The sequence below is a fragment of the Lipophrys pholis genome (assembly GCF_963383615.2).
Source record: "Lipophrys pholis genome assembly, chromosome: 13".
Classification (NCBI taxonomy): Eukaryota; Metazoa; Chordata; class Actinopteri; order Blenniiformes; family Blenniidae; genus Lipophrys; species Lipophrys pholis.
This window is the reverse complement of record NC_137632.1, coordinates 19,515,927-19,539,172: the sequence shown is the minus strand read 5'-3', so window position 1 is coordinate 19,539,172 and position 23,246 is coordinate 19,515,927. Positions and strand designations below refer to the sequence as shown.

Here is a 23,246-nt window from a genome sequence, read left to right as displayed (position 1 = left end):
AAACACGTTGACTAACAACCAGATTCCTCCCTTCTAAACCTTCTCCTTTCCTCTTGAAGACATCACTGGCTACAAAGTGACCTCCACTCCCACAAAAGGGCAGCAAGGAAACAGCTTTGAGGAGTTTGTGGAGGCGGGAGAGAACTCCTGCACCCTGGACAACCTCAGTCCAGGGGTGGAGTACAACGTCAGTGTTTTTACTGTGAAGGATGATGTGGAGAGCGTTCCTGTGTCAACCACCATCACACCAGGTGAGTGTAGGGAGGTTCTGGAGAGTGCTGGGGATGGTAATTTATTCATTTATTTATTTATTTTAGATCTGTGCCACCTCCCTGATAAAAAAAAATTCATAATCCTTTTATTCGGGATATTTTTTGTGTGTGCAGAAAATGGCATGCCGTCATTGATGGAGACGACACAACAAATAATGCGTTCCACTCAGAAAGCGTAAATAAGAATATGAATAAAGAAAAATAAGAACTCGTAGTTGTTCTTATGTATAAGTAAATGAAAGCAAAGTATTCTATTCACATTGATATTGTAACTTCATATCTATAGGCAGAGTTTTATGTCCAGATTGAAACACTGTCACACTGCATGTAGACTTGTTGAAAACTATCTGGGAAAGTTTTGTGCACTCAAGGATGGCATTCTAAAAATTTTTATTTAATTGTTATTACCCCCAAAACAATACAGAATCCCAAATTCTGAGCTGGAACACACTATCAAGTACTATGATGTTGAAATCTTATTTGCAGCTTTCAAGAGTGAATCCATGGCAGCTGCGTTAATCTAACAATATGCTAACATGGTCTGAGCTGCTAATGCAAAAGGGACTAATGTACCACATTAATGCCGTTTCATCTGTGTGTATATTAAATGGAGATGCTTCATTAAATAACCTCACCAGATGTAAATCTAGAAGGCGTTCTTCCACCGATGTGATTTGTGTGTCACCCTGCTGGAAGTATATCATTAGTTACTCCGCTTACTAATGCTTCACACATTCTGCTTTTCTCCTGCCTTTGTTTGTTTTCTTCTTGTGTTCTCCTCCCTCCCCATCCCCCCCTCCTCCAAAATCGATTTCCCACCCGCCCAGAGGTGCCAAAGCTAACCGACCTCAACTTCGAGGATGTGAGTGACACCACCATCAGTCTCCGCTGGTCACCGCTCAACACCACCACCATCACGGGCTACCGGATCACGGTGGTTGCGGCCGGCGAGAGCGTACCCATCTTCGAGGACATGGTCCAGGCGACGACCGGTCACTATACCGTCTATGGCCTGGAGCCTGGCATCGACTACGACATCAGCGTGATCACCGTGAGCGAAAATGGCGAGAGCGAGCCCACCATGCTCACCCAGCAGACCTGTAAGACCGAACTTCCATTGCATCCTTTTCTCCTTGGAAGGGTTTAGATCACGAAATAGATAAAAATGAAAAAGTTTTGCATATGATGGACTTGTAAAAGACAGTGTGTGGTAATAAGGTTCTTATTAGCCGTGTGGTGCAGCCCTCCCAACAAAAACCTTTTCAAGTTGTTGTTGTAATGTGCTTTACATGCTGTGTTGTCAGTTTAACAATCCTCTGTGTACGCGTGCAACATCTGGTTTTAGTTGAGCAGGTTTATCATACTGAGGCTCATTTTGCCCCCCCCCGACTGCAAACTGGCGCGTGCTCTCTCACTTTTAAGATGCTGTAAAACTTCACATGTAAATCTACACTGACACACATGTGCACACATAAAACACTGACTTTTGTGTTTTGGAAGATAAGTTGCCTCATTCATTTCCTTTCATCTGTCGTCTCTGCTTTGTCTTTACTCCTCACTATTTCATAGCACATTTACAATCCCCTCGACGCCCTTTTACGAGCAGTAACACATCTTTAAACTCTAACCTGACGTTCATCCTGAATCGGGCTGCTCTCTTTTTCCAACAGCCGTGCCAGCGCCCACTCATCTGGACTTCGGAGAAGTTGGTCCCGATACCATAGAGGTCACCTGGATCGCTCCCCGCGTGCCAAATGCTGCAGACATTGACAACTTCTTTATTAGGTATGCAAACAGATATGATTGGATTGTTTATCTTGAACTGGCACTACGTTCAGAAAACTCATTCTGGTGGACGTTTGTATCGTTTAGATATCACCCCATCGATGATGAAGATGACATCACAGAAACCAGTGTGGGAGGCAGCGATAACACTGTGGTGCTGAAGAGTATGTCGCAGGAACAACAAATATTGCACAGAAACCTCCAATCACATGTGAATATCGGTTTATGTCGATGTTGTTTTGGCTGCCCACAGATTTGCTCCCGAACACCGAGTATCTGGTGAGTGTGGTGTGCGTTTATGAGCAGAGGGAAAGCTCCCCTGTTGTTGGCACCAAGAAAACAGGTGATTTTTCAAATAACAGTTTTAGCATCAGGCACATGGATCCTGAATGTACACTCATTGTATTTTTCTTTATTTTTTTCCCTAACTCTCGTCAATCCGTCCCTTGATCCCTCTCGCAGCTCTGGATTCGCCGGTCGGCCTCCGTTTCTCCGAGATCTTCACCAACTCCTTCACCATCCACTGGCTCGCGCCACAGAGCAAAATCAGCGGCTATCGTATCCGTTACCAGATGGTCAGCGGCGGCAGGTCCAAGGACGAGCGGCTGCCCCCCTCCAGAAACCATTTCACCCTGACAGGCCTCACCCCCGACACTGAGTACATGGTCAACATCTTCGCCGTAAGCGGCACCCAGGAGAGCCTGCCGCTCAGTGGGAAACAGAAAACAAGTAGGAATACTGGACTTAACTCTTGAGTCTCTCTTTTTACTCGCCAAGTTGCTGCTAACCTCGATGTCGATGGGTTTGATTCGCTTCTCTCTTCAGTCTCCGATGCTCCTACTGAACTGGAAGTGCTGGACTCTTCCCCTACGACCATCACCGTTCGTTGGACTGCCCCTCCAGTCACTGTCCGTTACTACAGGATCACTCATGGAGAGTCTGGTAAGCTGAAGATTCAATCGATTTAATCCTTTCCTCCTCGGTTCATCTTTATCTGCTCGTGCGAAAGAAACAACTTTGCCAATCCCATGTGGTTAATTTTAGGATTCAAAGTCTGCCGCAAGATTATAGGCATAACCCCAAAAAAACCTTAAAGAATAGTTTATGTGATGTCTTTTCTTATATTATGTGTCCACTGCCATCTACTTAAGACATTTAGGTTGCTTTTCTCTGTCTAGAATGTAAAACTAACAAAAAAGTGTTTTATTCTTGCAGTCATTGGCCTTTTCTATTTGTATTTTTCAACTTCAGTTGTTATTTAGTTGTTGCTGTTTTTGCCCCTTGAAAATATTTCATTTATCGTGATCCATGAACCTATCTTGCGATGCTTATTCTTTGTGTAATGTTCGCATTCAGAAAAAGGAAGACTTGACTTATTTATTTATTTTTCCACATTCCCTCTCTTCATCCAGGTGGTCGCAGTAATGTCAAGGAGTTCACAGTGCCCGGCTCTCAGTCCACAGCCACAATCAAGAACTTGAAGCCTGGTACCGACTATACCGTCACGGTCTATGCCGTGACCGGCAGAGGAGACAGCCCCGCTTCCAGCATCCCCATTTATGTCACACACAAAACAGGTACACACATGCACAAGCACATCGTTTGTGATCACTCCTTGACATCGAGTTTCCATTCACGGCTTCTCGTCCCTCCCAGGCGTCGACTCTCCTTCTGAAATGGAAGTGACTGATGTGAACGACAACAGTGTCACGGTGAGGTGGAGTCCGGCCCAGGGCCCCATCATGGGATACAGGGTGACTGGGGTCCCCAAAAATGGACAGGGGTCATCTTTCACTGAGGTGGTGGCTCCAGGTATAACGTTCACTTCACACTGTTATTTTTTTGTGGTTGTATTTTTATTTTTATTTTTTTTATAATCCAAATGGCTTTTAACATTACTTCTTTTCCCCCAGACCAAACAGAATTCACTTTCTCAGGACTGATGCCAACTGCTGAATACACTCTGAGTGTGTTTGCTCTTGGACAAGATGGAGAAAGCACCCCGTTGGTGGCGAATGCTGTAACAAGTGAGTATTTATTTGGAAAATGTAGTCCAATTTCTTGACACTGTACTGCATTGTCAGCACTATTACCTTATTTTTCTCTTATCTTTTTAGATGTTGACCGTCCCAAGGACCTGACCTTCTCAGATATCGACTCCACCTCTCTGAGGATCACGTGGGACAGTCCCGAGGGAATTGTTACCTCCTACCGGGTGCTTTATTCAAGTTCAGAGGAGGGTGAGAGAGAGCTGCGCCCTGCTCCCCGGTCAGACGCCGAGTCTACCGTCATCTACGGTCTCCAGCCCGGCACCGAGTACACCGTGAAGGTCATCGCCTTGCATGACGGCACATCCAGTACGCCACTGGTTGGGACACAAGCTACAGGTCAGGAAGGAATTTAATATCAGATTTTCATTCTGTATATTTTAAGTTTTTAGTCTCTCAAATGTGAAAAGTCACTCACAATACAAGAGTTTTGCTCCTTTTACAAAGACGGTTCGGTTTATTCATTCTTCATTGTGAGAGAAACGTATCTATATATGTTTTTTTTTTCTTTCCCTCCATCCAGCGATCTCTCCTCCTTCAAACCTCCAGTTCTCCCAGGTCGGGCCTACTTCTTTCACCATGCGCTGGGCTGTGCCGGGCCAGGGAAACCAGCTTAATGCCCTGCCAGGCCTCACAGGCTACCGTGTGGTGGTGAACCCCAAGAACAAGAGCGGGCCGACCAAAGAGATCAACCTGGCCCCGGACGCCACTCAGGCACACATCTCAGGACTCATGGTGAGTGTGAACTGGAACAGCTTGAGGTCACTGAAAACTCTTTGTGCACTAACAAACACGCCGTGACTGGTGTGGACATCTGCGCTCTCTAATGCCAAGGAGCAAAATGTGAGACAAGGACAGGATTGTGCCTGTGGATACATAAGCACAAGCATGCACAAAGAGTTAGGATTGCAGCTGCAGCCGTTTTATTTCATTTGTATGGCTAACTTTAATTTTCCCCCTCAATTAGATTGCAACTTCCTATGAAGTCCATGTTTACGCCCTGAAGAACTCTCTGACCAGCAGGCCAGTTAAAGGAGAGGTCACCACCCTGGAGAGTAAGTCCAAAAACTCTGGTAGCATCATGAATAGTGTTATTCTCTAGATACGAGTGAATATTACAAGTTATTTTTGTTACTAATCAACCTGTAGATATCAGCCCGCCTCGTCGCGTCCGCATCGCAGACGTCAACGATTCCTCGATCTCCCTGACCTGGAGGTCCAAGACGGACACCATCTCTGGGTTCCTGGTCGAAGCCACGCCCACCTCCTCTTCTTCAGGCTTCATCCCCATTCAGAAGACCATCGGTTCTGACTCGCGTTCATACACTATTACGGGTACAGAACTATTACAATTCAAATATACAAAAATAACGTTCAGCAAAAAAAAAAAAAGTTGCAAACTCTCTCTCTAACTAATGTGCATCTATTCTTCAGGTTTGGAGCCAGGAACCAATTATAAAATCAACATCTATACACTGAAAGACAATGGACGCAGTGTGCCGCTCACACTCACTGCCACCACAGGTAACCAATACACATGGAAACTGAACATGACCTCTCTCTTTGAAACAACAAGGGACACATTACTGAGCCTTCACAGCACCATGCAGTACGTACTTGTGTCGTGGCATCCTTATATTGTAAAAAGTTAAACCATTGATTTAGTCTGTGCTTGGAGTAGAATTACTTTAGGCTTTTTAGTCCTAGAGAGGACTACAATGATGACAATGATTCTCAAGATAAGCATGCATTAAGTTTTTTTTCTTTTTTTAATGCGCGTGTCTCTTCTAGCCCAGCCACTGGTCATCCCTCCCACCAACATTCGCTTCACCTCCCTGAATCCTACCAGCATTTCATTCATGTGGGAGCTGTCCCGCAGTCCACGGGTCACTGGTTATTACGTCACCTTTGAAGAAGCTGGGGGTTTGCCCCGGGAATTGATCCCAAGACCCCACGCAGGCCAGTCCTACGCCAATATAAACGGTGAGTGTGTCTGAGATTTGCAGTATGCGTCAAAAAAAGTTACGGCACAAGTTGAAGAATTTATTTAGGATTTATACTCCTCTGTGTCATTTTTGATTGCAGGTCTGAAACCAGGAACTGAGTACGTCATTAAGATCGTAGCACTACAGAACTCTTTGAGAAGCACACCTCTGGTGGGAAAAGCCAGAACACGTAAGTCGTGAATGGGATTATTTCACAAGGCGACTTGACGGGACTCTTCTCCATTTTTCTGAAATGCATTCTTGTAGAAATTGAATGTTATACAACTTTTTCTTGTAACAACAAAAAATCACCTTTTTGCCTCGCACTAGTTACATATTACTTTGTTAGTGAACCAATAAACAAATCAATGATCATGTGAACAACTCGAGTTTTTATGATCCACTTTAAGAAGTTGTGCCGACAATTTGCACAATATTCACAGTAATTTGTTGAAGCCATATGTGGGTTACTTGAAGAGAGGCCATGATTTTTTTAAGCACCAACAATGGCTGCATTACATGACAATAGCTATGCTGTGCTGCCCTCTCCTGGTTTTCTCTTGTACAGTGATCAGAATGCAGTTAACCCATATAAAGTTTCTGATGTAAATGAAATGCTTGCGTGTATTCTCCTATACGGAGGAAACTACATTTGACAATTTGAGTCGGTTCCAATAATGGACGGCAGGGAAACTTCTACACCAAAATATTAATTTTGGAACTGATTTAGAGCAAAATGTCTAAATTACAACCTTTTAATGAGGCTCTTTTAAGAACTATACAACCAACTACATTCTAGTTATAACTTTCTCTGATTAAAAACCTCAGTTAACACGGCCTGTTTCCAAGCAATCACGACTTATTTTTAATTAGTGGCTTTTTTTTGTCTCCAAGTTGACTCTTTATTTTTTCTCCAAAAAACAGTCCATTACAAATAGAAAAATACTTTTCCTCTTTGTTTCCATTAGAAACAGACAGACCAGTGGGTTGTCCGGTGTTTATAAAGGAGGATTAGTCATCTAAAAAGTCTTTACTGGTCTTAATGCTGAATAACAACATCTGTTTGTCTCTCGTTCAATCAGAACCGGCGACAGATCCTCAGCTGCTGGTCCCAGAGCTGCCTCAGCTTCCTGTTCCTCATCGACCCACCACTGACATCCTGGATGTTCCCGAGTCCTTCAATGACAAGATGTAATCGTCTCCATAATCAGACTAAAATTATTAGAATGCATGAAAATGTATTTACTACACATCACTTCTTTTTGTCTGTGGCTTGTTAAACTTAAGGAGCAGTTTTGTCTGTATTGTCCATAATACATGACACGTGCGTCTCTTTTTCTCATCCTTCAACTTGTTGTCTTGTCCAGTTTTGACACGAATACTGTCCACCTGGCTGGTACCGGAGGCCAGAGCCAACCAGGCCAGCAGGGTCAGCACATTTACACAGAGTATCAGAGCCTGGGACCCAACAACGGACTTCACGGGCCCTTTAGTGGCCCCAAAGAAGGCCAGAGACCCACCCTCAGGGAACCCCTGGTTTACATTCCTGCAGCCGGCCCAGATGGAAACCGAGTCCCTTTGGTCAAGGTGGGTAAGACTTGGGTTCTTTGTTGTAGACTTAAAATACTTAGTTGGAATAAAAGATTACTGTGAGGTGTATTAATGATCCTCGCAATTTTTGTGTGTTTTTATAAACGCTACAAAATGCTAAAATTGCTTTAAATAAAATTGAAAAAAAGTGTTCGAAAAGAAAGATTGGCTAAACAACCAAACTAACTGAATCAATTGCAGTCATGAATGTACATTTAGCAAAACTACATTAAAAAAAATTCATACGCTGTGATCTTTTATTATTGAATTTTTTTTTTTTTTTTTTTTGTGGCTCCAAAAGGTTTTTATTTGGTGTAAAGAGATTTAAAAACAGCCCCTTTATTGGGGAAGGTTGCAGACAACTGTGCTAGAAAGCAGGTCTACATCCTGTCATCAGGATTTTTACAGTAACACACAAGATGGATTGAACTCCAAGCTGTGGCAGGCTTGTAATTATTTCCTTAAATTTCAAACACCACTTTATTGCATCTCATCCATCAGGTGAGCGACGGCCCTCTGCCGGGACTTGCATTCGGTTTCCCCGACAATGAAACGGAGTTTCCCCAAGAAGCTCAGACGGTCACCACCATCTCCTGGCAACCCATCCCCCTCACATCAGAGTACGAGGTGTCTTGTAATCCCATCACACAGCTGGAGGAAGGGGGCTTCCAGGTATTCACATTAACACAAACCTTAAAAAACGGCTTAAGAAGAATTTCTGCTGACTTTATTTTATTTATTAATTTTTTTTCTTTTTCAATATGCAGATGCGTCTTCCGGGCACCTCCAACAGCGCCACGCTGATTGGACTGACATCCGGGGCGTCTTATAATGTTGTGGTGGAGGCCATGAGGGGCGGGGCCAAGGAGAAGGTTCTGGAGGAAGTCGTAACTGTTGGCAACGCCGGTACTGCAGCTCTGTCGTTTTACTTTCAGTTCATGTCGAATTCCAAAATATTTGAAGAGTGTGATTAAAAACACACATGAAAAAATATAATATGATGACAACTGAGGGTTTATTTTTGTTTTTTTTTAATTCTCCTGAATGGGGAGCAGAGGGACACACATAGACACTTGTGTTTTTAATCCGTGTCCTTTCTGCACCCCAGTCCCAGGTGACGTCCCCGTTACCACCAACCGAGACGTGTGCTTCGATACGTTCACGCAGACGTACCACGAGGTGGGCTCGGAGTGGGAGCGCATGTCTGAGACGGGCTTCAAGCTGTGGTGCCACTGCCTGGGGCTCGGCAGCGGTCACTTTAGGTGTGATTCATCCAGTGAGTGGCTTATTAACCCCCATCACTTCATGCTTCACAAACACCCTGCAACGCACCATGGAATTAAATATGTTGTAATTCTATGTGATCTAATGTGGAGGAATTTATAAAAAAAAAATTTGTTCGTTTGATTGATTATATTAGACATGTTATAAATTCCTGAGCTACAGTTCATGAGCCATAGAATCATGCAGGGCAGATTTTATGTGCAGAACCAAGCAGTGAAAGAATGTCAGCATGGGCAGTTTTAGCAATAAATTTTAAATAAGTGCTTATGTTTGTGCTCTAATTATGTCATTGTTAGTAATTTTATGGACATCCTCTTACAATCTTCTTGTTAAATTGATCTTAAATACTATTATTTGTTCTCTGTATGAGTTTACCTAAAGTCTGTCCATGCTGATCTTTCCGCTTCATCTCTAGAATGTGAGGACTTCACAATAAGAGCTTAACCTCAGTCTCAGTTTTTTGTATTGCTCAAAATCACTCAAAGCTAATATGACGATACCAAAAACTGAGCTCATTAGTCCATGTGTCCTTTGTCTGGTCTGTGTGTTTATCATGGGGGACGATATGCAGTGCAGTTTACAGGGAACATTAATAAGTGTGTGAACGCGACTGTGATTGAAATACAGATGTTATAGATGCTGAGTTGCACAAAAAACAACACGTGATTATGTGAAACCTTCTCCACAGGCCACTTTTTAAAATATTTTTTTCATTATTTTACACATTCTGATGAAATCCTCTCCTTTCCATGTCTGTTTCAACCTGCACATCTGGTTTTTCTTCCACCTCTTCTAAATTCTCTCTTATTTCATGCATATTTCTGTGCATCATTTCCTTCCTCCTGTATCTTGTGCTTCTGTGTGCTCCTCCTGCCGCCAACAGAGTGGTGCCATGACAACGGCAATAACTATCGTATTGGAGAGAAGTGGGACCGCCATGCTGAGAACGGTCACATGATGAGCTGCACCTGTCTGGGCAACGGCAAGGGAGAGTTTAAATGTGAACCACGTAAGTGCAGACAAACATTCAGAAAAAACACATTTTTAAATTTCAGATGTAACTAACGATGACCGACAAAAACAAAAACCATCATGGATTGAAAAGGGCAATCTTTCATATATGCATGTTTGGATATTTTTTCCTTCACAAGTGAAGTTTCGTGATTTTAATATCGTTTCTCCAGATGAGTCGACATGTTATGACGATGGGAAGATGTATCAGGTTGGAAACCAGTGGCAGAAGGAATACATGGGAGCCATCTGCACCTGTACCTGCTACGGAGGACAACAGGTGAGATAACGCTCGGGTATATGCCAGGGAGGTCAAACAAGGGGGGGGCCGCGGGCCTAAACTGGCCACCAGAAGGTTCAATCTGCGGTAGGATGACATTACAAAACAATAACTTCCTAACTGAGGCTACCTTTACAGTCATGTGACAAGATTAGGACACCCTTCAAAAATGTAAATAATAAAAAAGGCAATATCTAGTGAGGACTTAATTAGGACACCCCCGCATTTATTCCCTCCTAAAATGGCTAAAATCAGACACAGTTGGATCACATCAGGTGTCCATGACATCAAGGGACTTAGTTATTTCAGCCACAAGGGGCAACACTTGCTATTGGTGGGTCGGGTGTCCTAACTTTTTCCTCAGTTAGAATCCACATTTTTGTTTGTTTGAGTAAAACAAGGTTATTTTTTTATTGTTTACCTGCAATTAAATCACATTCTTCTCCAGAGATGACAAAAAGCAAGATCAGACATCAGTGTGGGAATATTTATTGATAAAGAACTGAACATTTAATGGGGTGTCCTAAAGTTTTCACATGACCGTATAAGAAAACTACACTATGAAGACCAAAGATGCAGGATGGTGGCTGGAGAGTGTGCAGCCACAGAAGCGGCAGTCTTTTGATAACTTCTATCTGGAAGTGCTCTTGAGCCAGAGGTTTGAAACCCAAATTGCTCTCAGTGATGCCGAGTTCCTCCGTTGTCGCCGACGTACCATGTAAAGTGCGTTGAAATCACTCAAGCAGTTAAATGCATCATATGGGTAATATCCATTTATCATTTCAGATCGCTCTTATTTTTGTTTATATAAAACTAAATTTTTAATTTCTAAAGTTGGTTTGATCATCCTTTAAAAAATAAAAATCACACTTATATCCTCTGCTCTGAGCTCTGCTGATTTTAAAAGAATCTGAATCTCAAGGTGTATTCTCATAGCCGTTTGCTGTGTGTTTTGTATTAAAAAGTGTTCTCCCCTCTGTATGAAGGGCTGGCGATGTGAGAACTGCAGACGACCCGGCGCACAGACTGATGTGGATGCTGACCTCCTGCAGCCCGTCCACTTGGATGTTTTCGACCGCTACAGAGAGAATGCTCTACGCAAAATGGTCAGTGTCGTCATTTCCGCTGCGCGTCATTTGACGAGTTACGAAATTCAACCTGTCGACGCGCGTGCTGTGTTAAACTGTCGGCATTCATCATGACAGGTCGCATCGGCTGTTTCACTTCATCATGAAATTTTATCACGACACTTGAAAAATTCTTATTAAAATCTGAAAAGTATTTTTAATTTTAACAAGAATTTTTCAAGTATCATAGTTGAAAGTAATCTAATGAAAATCAAAAGTACATTTAAAAACTGTAATAGGCATTTCACAGCTGTAACTTCTTATATTCTAACAGGCACATTCCTCCTATAGCGCAAAGTACATAAAAAAGTAAAATGGTAGTAGAAGAAGTGAAACAACAATTGTCTTGATAAAATAAGCTGATTGGGTAAGACAAGCAGGGAAATACTTTGGAATATAACATTTTCAATTATGGACGTAGTCAGTAATGAGTAGCAAAGGCCTTTGACTCATGTGAATTGTATAAAAAATATTTAAAATAAAAAACTCCAAAGAGTTTACATTCTCGACAGGGGGACTTTGGCATTTACATGAACCTGCCATTATAATGACGGTTTGTTGTTTATCTAAAAGTCTAAACTTGGTTGAATTAAATCCTGAGTTCATATGGAGGAAATGTCCTTATCATCGAGCTGATTACTTTGTGACCTTTGCTCTGTTGGAAAAGCCAAAACGTCTCACTTTTTCTTTTCTGTTTCTGCAGAACATCCAGTGTCCGATTGAATGTTTGAGGCCCGAGCTGCTTGCAGACGCACTCAGCCCCTCAGAGTAGAGCAAAGAGTGAAGGAGGAAAAAGAAATGAGGCCCCTTCACTGCATCGGCACCACTTCATGAAGGACGGCTCCTCCCACTGCCACCAAAAAAAACCAAAAAACATTTTCATCAGATTTGTGCCTTAAAGGGTTTCACCACATCAATGTGTAGTGCCTTTTAAAAAAAAGAAAAAAAAAGACTCTTCTGCTCCAAACATCTGTCCAGCTGTTCGTGCCTGACTACGGAGAAAAAGAGAAGAATACGCGTTTCTCACAGAGCACAACTCCTGCTGCTTTCTCACCTTCACCCAGCATACAGTCTGCAAACACACACAAACTGCAGTCGTTTTATGTATTTCCATCCTTTCTTTGGGGTTTTTTTTGTTTTGTTTTTTAATTGCCGAACATTCCATCACATTTCTCCTTTTCTGAACACATTAAATCACTGAAAAGCTTTAAATGTAACAGATTTTAATTGATCAGGTTCCCCAATGACGACCGTAGCTACCATTGATCATTCACTGTGTGTTTTACTGGCATGAAAATCTTCCTATGAAAAATGTCAACTTTAATGAAATGACACAATTTTTTTTAAAAACTTACCTGTAAAATACAAAGCTATTCCACCAAAACTCGCTGGCCCAAAGTTTAAGCTGTTACCTAAGAGAATTGGAAAAATAACCATTATTTCCAAGAAAAGAAAGTCAACAATTCCCTATATTTTGTATTTTTTTAGATCCATTTTTTATTTTATTTATCCCCTTTTTTATGTAGGCATTTTGTTCAATGCTATTTTCGGGTGTACACTTTATTTTATTTTATTTTATTTAGTTTTTTATTTTTTTTAATATTGTTGGTGCCAGAACCTGAACTACTGTTGACTGAATCTTTATAATAAACTGAAAAAAACTATTCTTGTTTGTCAGCTGTTGTTTTATTCCTTAGCTTATTTAATAACTTGTATTAACTTGCCTTTGTTTGGGGGCAGTTTATTTTAGATTTTTCATCTGCTTCCTATTATAAGTAGTTCATTCATTGATTTCTATGCATGCACTATAGCAACACATGATGAACCATCTTCCTCAAAGTAACTTAAGCTGAAGTTTACTTTTGTTATTTTATGATGTAAACACTGACTCTAAAATTTTCAGCTGAAAAGAAAATATATCAAGGAAGTCGCTGAACATCACATAAGATATTCTGATTATGAATATAACAACTTGATTGATGACAGAAAGGCGTTCCAGATTCAAAAGAAAGACTGTGACGAGGAAGGACCACATCATGGAAACATCTGGCATCCAGAAACTGAGAGAAGATATTCAGACCTTAACAGGACACTGCATTAACTTACATTCATTATCATTCTAAAGGTCTATCATTATATTACATGACACAAGTCAATTACTGTTAAAGAAAGGAGCTGTGTGATAAGTCGCTGGAGGAAAACTAAAAACAAAATCATATAGAATAATAAAATACGTTATTAATCACCATGGGAAAATTCTTTAAATTCCAATATTTATTGGCAACAACAATGCAGATCAAACAGCGAGATGTTAATTACATTGTACAGTTTAAAAAGCAGATTAAATGATGAAAAATGTATATCTAAATACAATTACATATTTTGGGGGAAAAAACACTCCTAAATTACAAGTAGATCAAAACACTTGTGTGTGACAGCAATGTGAGTATTTGTAATCCCTGACTGAATCAAATATATGAATGAATGAAGAACGTGTGGCCGCTGCACCTTTAACAAGCTCATGACGTGTGCTGAACACGACAAGAGCATGTATTTATACTGGAATATCATTGGCTGTTACACTTCCGGGTGTATATTTTCCTTTGCGTGTGGAAGCATGGCGGCAGAGCTGTGGAACCGGGTACACGTCCCGTTTCCCAGCGCCGTTTCTACCGTGCGGATACCTGCAACACCATCCACAGGTACGTCCCCGTGTCCGAGTGCGAATAAATCCCTCACGTGGTTTAAAATCGGCTCGAGAAATAGCGCGCAGGAGCGCCTCGCGTGTAAACCCACGTGTGAAGCCATGCCTCTGCCCTCAGATCCAAACGTTCAGGCGTTGCTGGAGCAAAGCGAGAAGGTCCTGAGGCTGATCCGGTGTGAGAGTCTTCAAACGGAGATCCGAGTTTTGTACGAGCTGCTGTACAACCTCAACAACAGCCTCAGAGGCAACAAGACATTCAAGGGGTTGAAGCAGGTCAGGACCCCCTACCCCCACCCCTCCCAACATTGTCGACTAGTGGAGAAAAGATGACCTGACGACACGTCTCTATCTCCTCTACTGCAGGTCGAACAATGTATAAACCGCTTGAAGACCATGAAGCTGGATGTTGCCCTACAGGAGCTGGCAGAGGTTTGCCCCAGTCAGATTGAAAGGTAGGGCTCATGTTGCTTCTGCACAACTTTTGGAAGACAATGTGGACCCATAGATTTCACACAGTGAAACTATGTTGGACAACTATATATTTTGCTTTTAAGTTGTATAACCAAATGTCAAATCCTTTGTATATTTCCTGAGATCAGATCGTGTCTTTTTATGCCAGTGGTGTAGATTTATTTTTTTGCTGACATTTTCTCACATCCCAGGTATGTTGTCGATATCACTGTCCTGGATGTGGAACATTATTTACAGGAGCCACTATGACAATGTAGGCACTTTGTAGAGCAAAATCGTTGATTACTTGGACATCATGCAGCTGGAAAAAAAACAATTCTCCGATCTCAAATGAAATAAGATAGTTTTTAGCAAAAGTGCACACAAAACACCTTAAAACTTGCCAAATGTGAGCGTTTGTGCTTTAGAAATACATACAACCTGATACTTTGGGTTCGAAGCTGTACATGTTTGACAGTATGTAAGCCGTACTTTTAATTTATGGGATTCATTTAGTAACCTATAACACACTGATGTATTGGAATCCCAAAGATTTCCACTTTTGGCTCCATGTAACATCCATCATCCCATCAACAGTATTGCAAATTGTGATGATAGGCATAAATGTATTTATTTATTTATTTTTTAGAAAAGTGGCCCTCAAGTGTGGTGAGTGTGATGTTCCCAGTCAGCCCATGCTGGAGTGGACCTGTCTCAAAGTGCTGGGAGCCGGCCAGCTGATGAGCTGCACGTTGCGTCGCTGCAGTATGGCTTTTGTGTATCCTTTTTTTTTTTTTTTTTTAAATTAAAAGGTGAAACTTCTACACATTAGTCCTCCTACTTCTTGCATTTGTAACAGTTTTATTCCACAGATGTCTGCTTGTGATTTCCCCCTTAACTGATATTTGTTCCAGACTCTCAAAGCGGCAGATGAAATGGGAGGAGTTTGTAATCCTGAATGTGGTGATAACCAGCATGCTCAGTCGGCTCTGGTGAGTCTTTTCTCTTATTGTTGCAGAAGTGGAATGTACTCTGAGCAAGGTGTGCACGTATCTCTGTGATGGGCCTCTGGCCTGGCTTTCTCTCTCCTTCTTTCAACCGCAATTTAGATAATGATGGAAACATACACAGAAAACGATTTGTTTTTGCATTTAATCGCCAAAGTCTTAACGTCCCTGTTTTGTGTTTCGTCAGGGTGATTTTCCGAGGTGTGCTGGTCAGCCTGTCTTCTCTCTACGAGACGCTCCTCGTCCTCCTTAGAGACGTGGCTCAGGCTCAGCCTATGCCATTCCTCACGGAGTACTCCCTCCCAGCTGACATGGCTCACTTCCTGGGTCCCTCATGTGCTTTTTTACTGAGCCGACACCCTGGTGCCAAACAGATCAGAATGAAGAAATCATCAGTGGAGGTCAAAGTGGAGAAGATTGAAGACTTTGGTGTTGCTATTGAACGAGGTAGATTTTCTGATGCACCCCCCCCCACACACACAATTTATTTGCTTTTCACTCGTCTGCTTCCTGATGCAGCATGATGCCTCTGGTGCCATGACTATTGTTTGCTTTTTTCCCCAGATCTTGTGAATGACACCGACATGAAACCATTTTTTAGGATTTTAAGGAATTTTAAAGAGGTATGTGAGCAAACTACACTAATTCATTAAATATTTTCTTATTTAATCTGTTTGCTTGCCGAGTGCTAATAAGAGCAGTGTTCCGGCACTCTAGGGGAACACGCTTCAAGAAAAAACCCGCAAGGATGAAAGGAAACTAGGATTTAAAACACAAGTGAGAAAAGCTGCTACATTCACTCTCATCGCAAGCCACATTGAAGAAATGATTGAGTGGTGCAGATCGCAGAGGATGGAGAAGGAGAAACGCCTCTTATCATTCATGCATTTAAAGTGTCAAAAGATGGAGCGTCTGGAGGCAGCAGGATACAAGTAAGAGCAACACCACTGAATATATAGGTCTTCAAGCAGAACCTTTTTGCTTAAGCCTGGTGTGGCGATATCGTTGCAGCAGTAAATCATGGTTGTCTGTCTCCATCCACAGTGTCCAGAAGAAGCTGAGGACCTTCAGGAGGGACACTCTCTGGGCTTCGTCTCCTCGAGGGCCACCGCCAAAGACCCTGTGTTCCTTTGCTTTGATGAGAAGATGGACTTACCAGAAAACTCTGTTTCGGTCTCTCAGAAGTCGATTTAGATCTTCTGCCGTCAGAACTGTTACGAAAAAGAAACAACCAAGGACACAGCGGAATGGGACGGACTTGGCAGTATCTCCACTGTCCGAAGACAAAAGGCAAAGCAGGACTACAAATGCGACGACGCAGCCGCTCCTTGACTCTTGCCGCACTGATGACATAGATGATATATTTTCCTCCATAGGTTTGTGAAACCTTCGAGTTGAACTGGAGACGCAAAGCACTGAGTGGAGATGAACTCAGTAAATTGGCACATGGCTCCATGAGAAGCTCAGTGAATTTATGAGGATCCCAATGTAAATGTTTAAAGACTGGGATTGTAGCACCTTTGACGTTACAAAATATATGTAGATCTGAACGCAGAAGAGGCGACCCGTGTAAAGGTTGCATCAGTCATCGTGCATGTGAAAGCATGTCTCTATCCTGCATCCATAGAAAGTTATATACAGTTCACTCTGGTGACCGTCAATGTCATACAAAACTGGAGCCCGTCACCTCAACTTTAAATGTAAATATAATGAAATCAACAATTCACAGAAGAAAAGCAAAAAAGTCATTTATTGTAATAGATGTGCCTTGCATTTTTCTGGTGTCGTGTTACAAAATGACAGACAAAACAAGCTGTTAAGGCAACAGTGAACTATGTGGCCATTAATGATTTCCGATAATAAAGTAAAATAGTTTTAAAAAATACATTAATTATTGACCGTGCTCTACACAGTTTGTATTCCCAATGAATAGGACTATGCCATCCATTAGGTCTGTTTTGATAAGCAAACTGCAAAAAAGAATTTCATAGAAAATTGTATGTATTTTTAATGCTAATTGAATAACTGAAATTATTGGCTCAACTATTAGTAACACTATTGGCAAGTAGATCCATTATTGGCCAAAATTACTACTTCATTGGCAGGTATTGCATTATTGCTTCTGTTCAACATGTCCTATATGTTAGCAGGTAATTCTTTTTTGCCTGTGGAGAAGAGAACAATCAAAATATCTCACTTCCCTATAAGAAAGTTCTGGTGTTGTTCGGGTTGTTGCTCCACTGGCAAAAGTACATTTTTGTTGCTGGCCTTGTCCATTAATTAACTCCCATTCCAGTACAGCTGCTGGGCTCCATCTAGGGGACATGGTATGATTCACTAGTGCATAATTGACAAGTGCCTGACACTTTTGAATAAAATGATCTGTTCCTGAATTGAAGAATTTCAGTCATTCTTTAAACTTCTGTTCCAGTTTTACTAATGTTGGGGGTCGGTGGGTTTATTACTATCCAAGCTGACTTTAGATGGGGTACATTCAAGACGGGGAAAACAGTCGCTCACGCCTATACACTCACAGCTACAGGCACTGTGGAAAACACTGAAGTTTGGCCTGTAATAAAGGTTCTATTGCTTTAAACTTGCACACCACTGCAACATTTTTATGATATTGAACATGAAATCCACCTTTTCCCCATTTAGGGCGTTTGATCTTAAGCTTATGAGGCCACACACAACACAGCCAGTAGAACAGTTTGTCAATATACTGTTTGCAGTGTAAAATAAATCAATTAATTGTGCATTTTGATGGGACAAAATACAAATGCATGATATTTTTTCATCCATATGGGCACAAATTCAGTGAAATGAAGTATTTCAAAGATGAAATTCAATTAGTGGAGATGCTGGATGGAGTTTGCTATCTTCCATCTGTGAGCACAAATATGTCTCCTGAGCATTATTCATGGTTGTTTCTTTGGCTCCACCTGCTGGTGTTAATCACGATTGCTCCTCGTGATTAGTTTCTAGGTATTAAGACGAATGGATGGTCCTGGAAAGATGAATTGAATCCCTAATCCGTAGTAATTGCATTGCCACTGGCAGCTGCACTAATGAACAGCAAATGTGACTCTGGTGTTCTCTAAGCCTTGAGTTCTGCAGCGTATTGCAACCATGACTGTTTAGGAGATCACGCTAAATTAGTAGCCGAAGGGTTAGTTTTGTTCTTTGCATTTGTGAGACTCACTGTTTTGTAATCCACGGCCAAAAAGACATGGCCTTTCCGTCTGCACAAACAATAAAGATTTCCTTACCCTCTGCAGAACCTGGCTGCGTTGACTTATAGTCATGGAACAGCCTGCTAGATGAACTTGTGTGTGTACCAGTCTGCAAATTCTTGTGCGTTCTGGGTGTCAGTCAAGGTCAACTTTTGATTTGTTACACCCCTGTAGTGAAGAAAAGGAGCAGAAGGACTACAAGTACATAGATGCAGACACTGTGCCACACGATATCAGTGCCCAGATACCCGATGGGACGCACAGACCAACAGGCACAGGTACGTGTCAGCAAGAGAAACAGAATACAAGTGAATAAAATAAAATACTTTTTTTTTTACACACAAAAGAAGAAGGAATCAAATCAGGCTGAAGATGGTGGAGGCCCGTGGTCAGGCGGTCAATGCGGCAGTGACCCCAAATGACCTTAAGTGACCTTTGAATGCACATGTCCAACTGCTCAATGTTTCAGTATATCACCTATTCTCAAATGTGCCAGAGCAGAACCCACTGTGCATTGTACCAACTGTTGCATACTGACATCTTTTTTGTGGATTAGATTTTAATAGGATTTACCACGTTTTAATATAAACCATGATTTATGGTGTTGTTGACTGAATCAAAGTTTTTTTCTCCAAACTTTTAGCATTTATTTATCACCAAATCTCAGTGAGCTTCACAAAATGTCACTTATAAACAAGACACACATAAGCAAATGGACAATGCTTTTGAAAGAATATATAAATAGTGAGCTAAAACAGAAGTAAATATCAAGTAACACAAACAGGAAGACAATTCGGATTTTTTTTAACCATTCTCTACTGTATCACAGCATCTCTCACAAACCCTCGCTGCACAGACTTTAAACGAATTATACAGAGCACAGCGAGCAGTCAGTCTTTTTTTTTTCACCATAACTTCCCTCTGGCCAAAGCATTTTTGTGCTTGACTGAATTCTGGCTGAACATAGAGGTCTGCCGTCAGCCGTCCTGTGTCTTTTAATGGTTTTAGGAGCCAGTCCTCAGGCAGACTTTTCAAGGACATAATAGCCGTCAATCCCCTGCTGGCGAACTCCCAGGTGATGACAAGTCTCATAACACTAGCATTATGCAAACTCCACGGCAGTCCAGCAAACACATTCAAACCACCTGCTCCCCTTTCCATCAACAACACCTTGAAGAATTATGGAGTGCCGGCCATTCAGCTTGAAATAGTGTGATAGGATTGTGGTATTATTAGAGGTAAGTGGAAGCCTTCAATAACACACTGTGGTGGGAGCCCTGACCCATCCTCAGTCGAGACTCCAATTTCCAAGACTCTCTCGACATCAGGAAAACTGATTTGTGCTGGCCTAACAATGTCTTCTCTGTGTGCACACACCAGCACACAGTCGCTGTATTCTGAGCGGGTAGCAATTTTCCCGCAGTGCAATAGTCAGTCTCTTCAGAAGCTCAATGTTTCTTCAAACACCCTGAATCTCTGCGGCCATTGCACTGGATAGTAAATAAAGCATCCTGCCATTTGGAGGCTTAGTCGAATGACCACTGAGGGATTGCAGTGATAGTTTTCAGGTAGGAGAACCATCTGCACACAAATATGAATGGATTATGCGAAAAAAAAAAAGAAAAGAAAACCTCAAGTAACATGTATTTCTGGATTGAGTGTTTTACCTCTCTGTGTGTCATGTGCTCTACAGGGGGAAGCAGCGTCTGAGTTCTCCAAGGATCCAGCAGGTAACAGCACAAACTCCTGCAGCCTGCAGAACCTGATGGTCAGACAATATCAGACAGAGTGCTGTGTGTCACACGCAGTATGTTACAGTGGAGATGCTCATATTTAATTGATTCAGGCTGGTGTTGTTAGTCTGTTTCTGTTTAGGCAGTAAACTGATTGACGCTGAGGGATACAAACAGTTCAGCAACAAGTGGATCTGCCCCGTGTTTGACACGGTGAACTGCACCTTGTCAACAAGGAAGGAAGCGCATGAGTGAAGCCATGACTTTATGACTGTAACAGCACTTTTTTATTGTGTTGTCTTGCATCTTGTTGATCGTAACCATTTTAATCAGTTATGAAACCTCAAAAGGAATATTTTTCATATGCACTCATGGAAACGTAACACATGTTGTGTTATAAACCTCTTAAACGGTCTGATTTCTGTTCTCTGAACCTTATGAAGAGACTTTAAGCATTTATGGCAGTTTGCTGTCGCCTTACACTCAAGCAAGTATTCATTTTATAACTAACACAACTTTAACTATTGCATTGCATTTACTTATGACCTCATCTATTTAGTTTTCTAACATAAGACTTTTATATTTTTTATGTTTTTTTTCGCAAGTGTGTGGCAAAATGGCACCATAGCGCCTCTTACATTGTTTTCATATTTGGAACATCTACTGCGAGCAACACGTTTAACACGTTTCACCTATGTCCAAGAAATTTGGTAGACATATGCAGCATGCCAAGTCGCACAAAAATGTCACAGACACCAATACTCTAAATCCAACAGGAAGTCCGCCATTTCAAGTTATGATGAAAAGCGTGAAGCACAATCCTCCTAGGGTGTAAGTCCTAGAGGCCTGAAATCTGGCCAGCATATACAACAGTTCTTCTTAATGAAAACATATCAAAATGTACCTATAATCTCAAAGGGCGTGGCCATGGCGCTCCAGTGAATATCTGATGGTTCGCCAAGAAACCGGAAGTGATGTGTAACTCTGCTCTACACGCTGCGATCTGCCTGAAACTTCACACTTGTGCTTTTCCTTTATTTGTTTGTAATGTTTTATATAAATGAATATAACATTAAAAAAATAAGAAGATGATCAACCTGGCCACATGGGTCCCTGCACCCATTCTTTGCAGCCTGTGGGGCAATCTGAAAAAATTTGTCCATATAAAATATTAGCATGACAAGTGATCGGAGAAGACCACCATCTTAATGATAGAAATAAATACCAAGTGCATTTACTCTGTAAAAGAACTTACTAAAAGCATTTTAAGATAAAAGACACCATATGCATGCCTATTCTACAATTTTTTTTTTTTTTTAATATCCTACTTGTAGAGCTTCTGTGTCATCTGACCACTAGGATAAAAATGTGTGGATCTCACAGTAAATAATGTTGCACATTCCCGAGAGGAAAGAACAACAGGCAGAGAAAACCAGCAAGGCAAACAGCATGGACGCTACCATAGGCTGTGTATGTATGGAGAAGTAAGTCGCTGATTTTGTATTTATACAGGGAGGAGGTGTAACTCATTAGACTGTGCGTTAAATCAAGATTCTACTATATTTTTGTGTCTGTGAATGTTTAAAGGAGAGCACAACAATAAAAGCAGGTCATAAAAAGGTCATATGCGATAGTGCTGCTGAGACTCAAAACATGCTGAGGGTAAGCGTGTGATTCTCCAGCTGGAGAGAAAATAAAGTGAATCAAGAATACAGCGGGAGTGCAGCAGGCCTTTATATTGTTTTTCATATTTACTGCTAATGGTGTATGTACCTGTGATAAAATCTGCTGAGAGAGCAAAGTGGCACGCTGTTACTCAACTCCATAAATATGACCAACAAAAGCCCCACTTGGATTGTTTTCATCCAGCCGTTTACTTCCTGTCGTCCTACTCAGAGCCATAGAGCACTATTACTTCACTATTACCAACTACGTGCGCTGTTACACACAGTAGACTAAATAAGTTTTACTCAAGCCAAGTGCAGTATCATTTTTAAAGGAGTCATTCTGAATTGTATATTATGCAAGCTATATTTCATATTTCCATACATTTTAGTTTTGTTAATATGAAAACAGAAAAACAAAAATACAACTTTGTTTCATCGTCATTCATTAATAGGGTCTTTCTGTAACTTAAAACTCAGCCTTTCCTCTTGTTGCTGAACTCATCTTTGCAGCCATGAAAGTAATCCTCAGTATACGCAGTGCGAAAGGTGCTGTTTCAATGAAATCCCTCTGTGTGTCAGGCAGTTATTATATCTTTAAGAATAATTATTGTAATTATCGAGGACTACGACATGATGCAATATTTGTACATCTGAAAATCAACAACGTTATTCTTAGTCATCATTTGAAAGCTTTTGTAAGTAAAAAGAAAAAACTAATCCCTGTAAAATTAAACCAAAGAAAGTCTGGCTTTGCTCATGTTAATGTTTACCCAAAGATCAAAGTTCTGTACCAGGTCATTAAGTTTTATGAACATGATACATGTTGGCGATTTTGTATTTTGAGGATAGATATTACAACTCTTATGCAGACAATTCTGTGATGTTTTGGAAATATCAATATAATTTAAGCTTCTTGGCTTTTTTGTATTGTATGGGTGTCTTTTAGCTCTCTCCAGCCTGGAACAGAGAGAATCCAGGTAATGTCCAGTGTGGATGGAATAGTTTAAAATATACCAAATGGTGGTATATTTTAAACATAAACATAAACATAAACATATTTTGCAAGTCAT

The 23,246-nt window shown here is 41.3% G+C and overlaps 2 protein-coding genes across 2 annotated transcripts in view; both read left to right on the top strand.

Moving 5' to 3' along the window:
• The window catches only part of fn1a (fibronectin 1a), a 32,170-nt gene extending 19,124 nt beyond the window's left edge, over positions 1-13,046 (top strand). Inside the window, exons 24-49 of the mRNA XM_080478828.1 lie at positions 60-251; positions 1,100-1,372; positions 1,943-2,057; positions 2,145-2,221; positions 2,311-2,400; positions 2,520-2,786; positions 2,883-2,999; positions 3,470-3,634; positions 3,714-3,869; positions 3,971-4,084; positions 4,175-4,444; positions 4,629-4,840; positions 5,073-5,160; positions 5,255-5,440; positions 5,540-5,629; positions 5,897-6,088; positions 6,191-6,280; positions 7,173-7,281; positions 7,458-7,677; positions 8,182-8,352; positions 8,448-8,586; positions 8,789-8,956; positions 9,848-9,973; positions 10,149-10,255; positions 11,242-11,361; positions 12,086-13,046. Coding sequence (XP_080334954.1) covers positions 60-251; positions 1,100-1,372; positions 1,943-2,057; positions 2,145-2,221; positions 2,311-2,400; positions 2,520-2,786; positions 2,883-2,999; positions 3,470-3,634; positions 3,714-3,869; positions 3,971-4,084; positions 4,175-4,444; positions 4,629-4,840; positions 5,073-5,160; positions 5,255-5,440; positions 5,540-5,629; positions 5,897-6,088; positions 6,191-6,280; positions 7,173-7,281; positions 7,458-7,677; positions 8,182-8,352; positions 8,448-8,586; positions 8,789-8,956; positions 9,848-9,973; positions 10,149-10,255; positions 11,242-11,361; positions 12,086-12,154 — 3,923 coding nt within the window. The 3' untranslated portion in view covers positions 12,155-13,046. The remainder of the gene's footprint in view (positions 1-59; positions 252-1,099; positions 1,373-1,942; positions 2,058-2,144; positions 2,222-2,310; positions 2,401-2,519; positions 2,787-2,882; positions 3,000-3,469; positions 3,635-3,713; positions 3,870-3,970; positions 4,085-4,174; positions 4,445-4,628; positions 4,841-5,072; positions 5,161-5,254; positions 5,441-5,539; positions 5,630-5,896; positions 6,089-6,190; positions 6,281-7,172; positions 7,282-7,457; positions 7,678-8,181; positions 8,353-8,447; positions 8,587-8,788; positions 8,957-9,847; positions 9,974-10,148; positions 10,256-11,241; positions 11,362-12,085) is intronic.
• A 921-nt stretch (positions 13,047-13,967) lies between these two features.
• rmp64 (ribonuclease MRP subunit p64) lies at positions 13,968-17,939 on the top strand. Its single transcript, XM_080477951.1, has 9 exons — positions 13,968-14,084; positions 14,205-14,359; positions 14,450-14,538; positions 15,186-15,314; positions 15,451-15,528; positions 15,731-15,990; positions 16,108-16,166; positions 16,261-16,475; positions 16,588-17,939. The coding sequence occupies exons 1-9, from the start codon at positions 14,000-14,002 to the stop codon at positions 16,925-16,927; spliced, it is 1,410 nt and encodes a 469-aa protein (XP_080334077.1). The 5' UTR covers positions 13,968-13,999; the 3' UTR covers positions 16,928-17,939.
• The last annotated feature ends 5,307 nt before the right edge of the window (positions 17,940-23,246 follow it).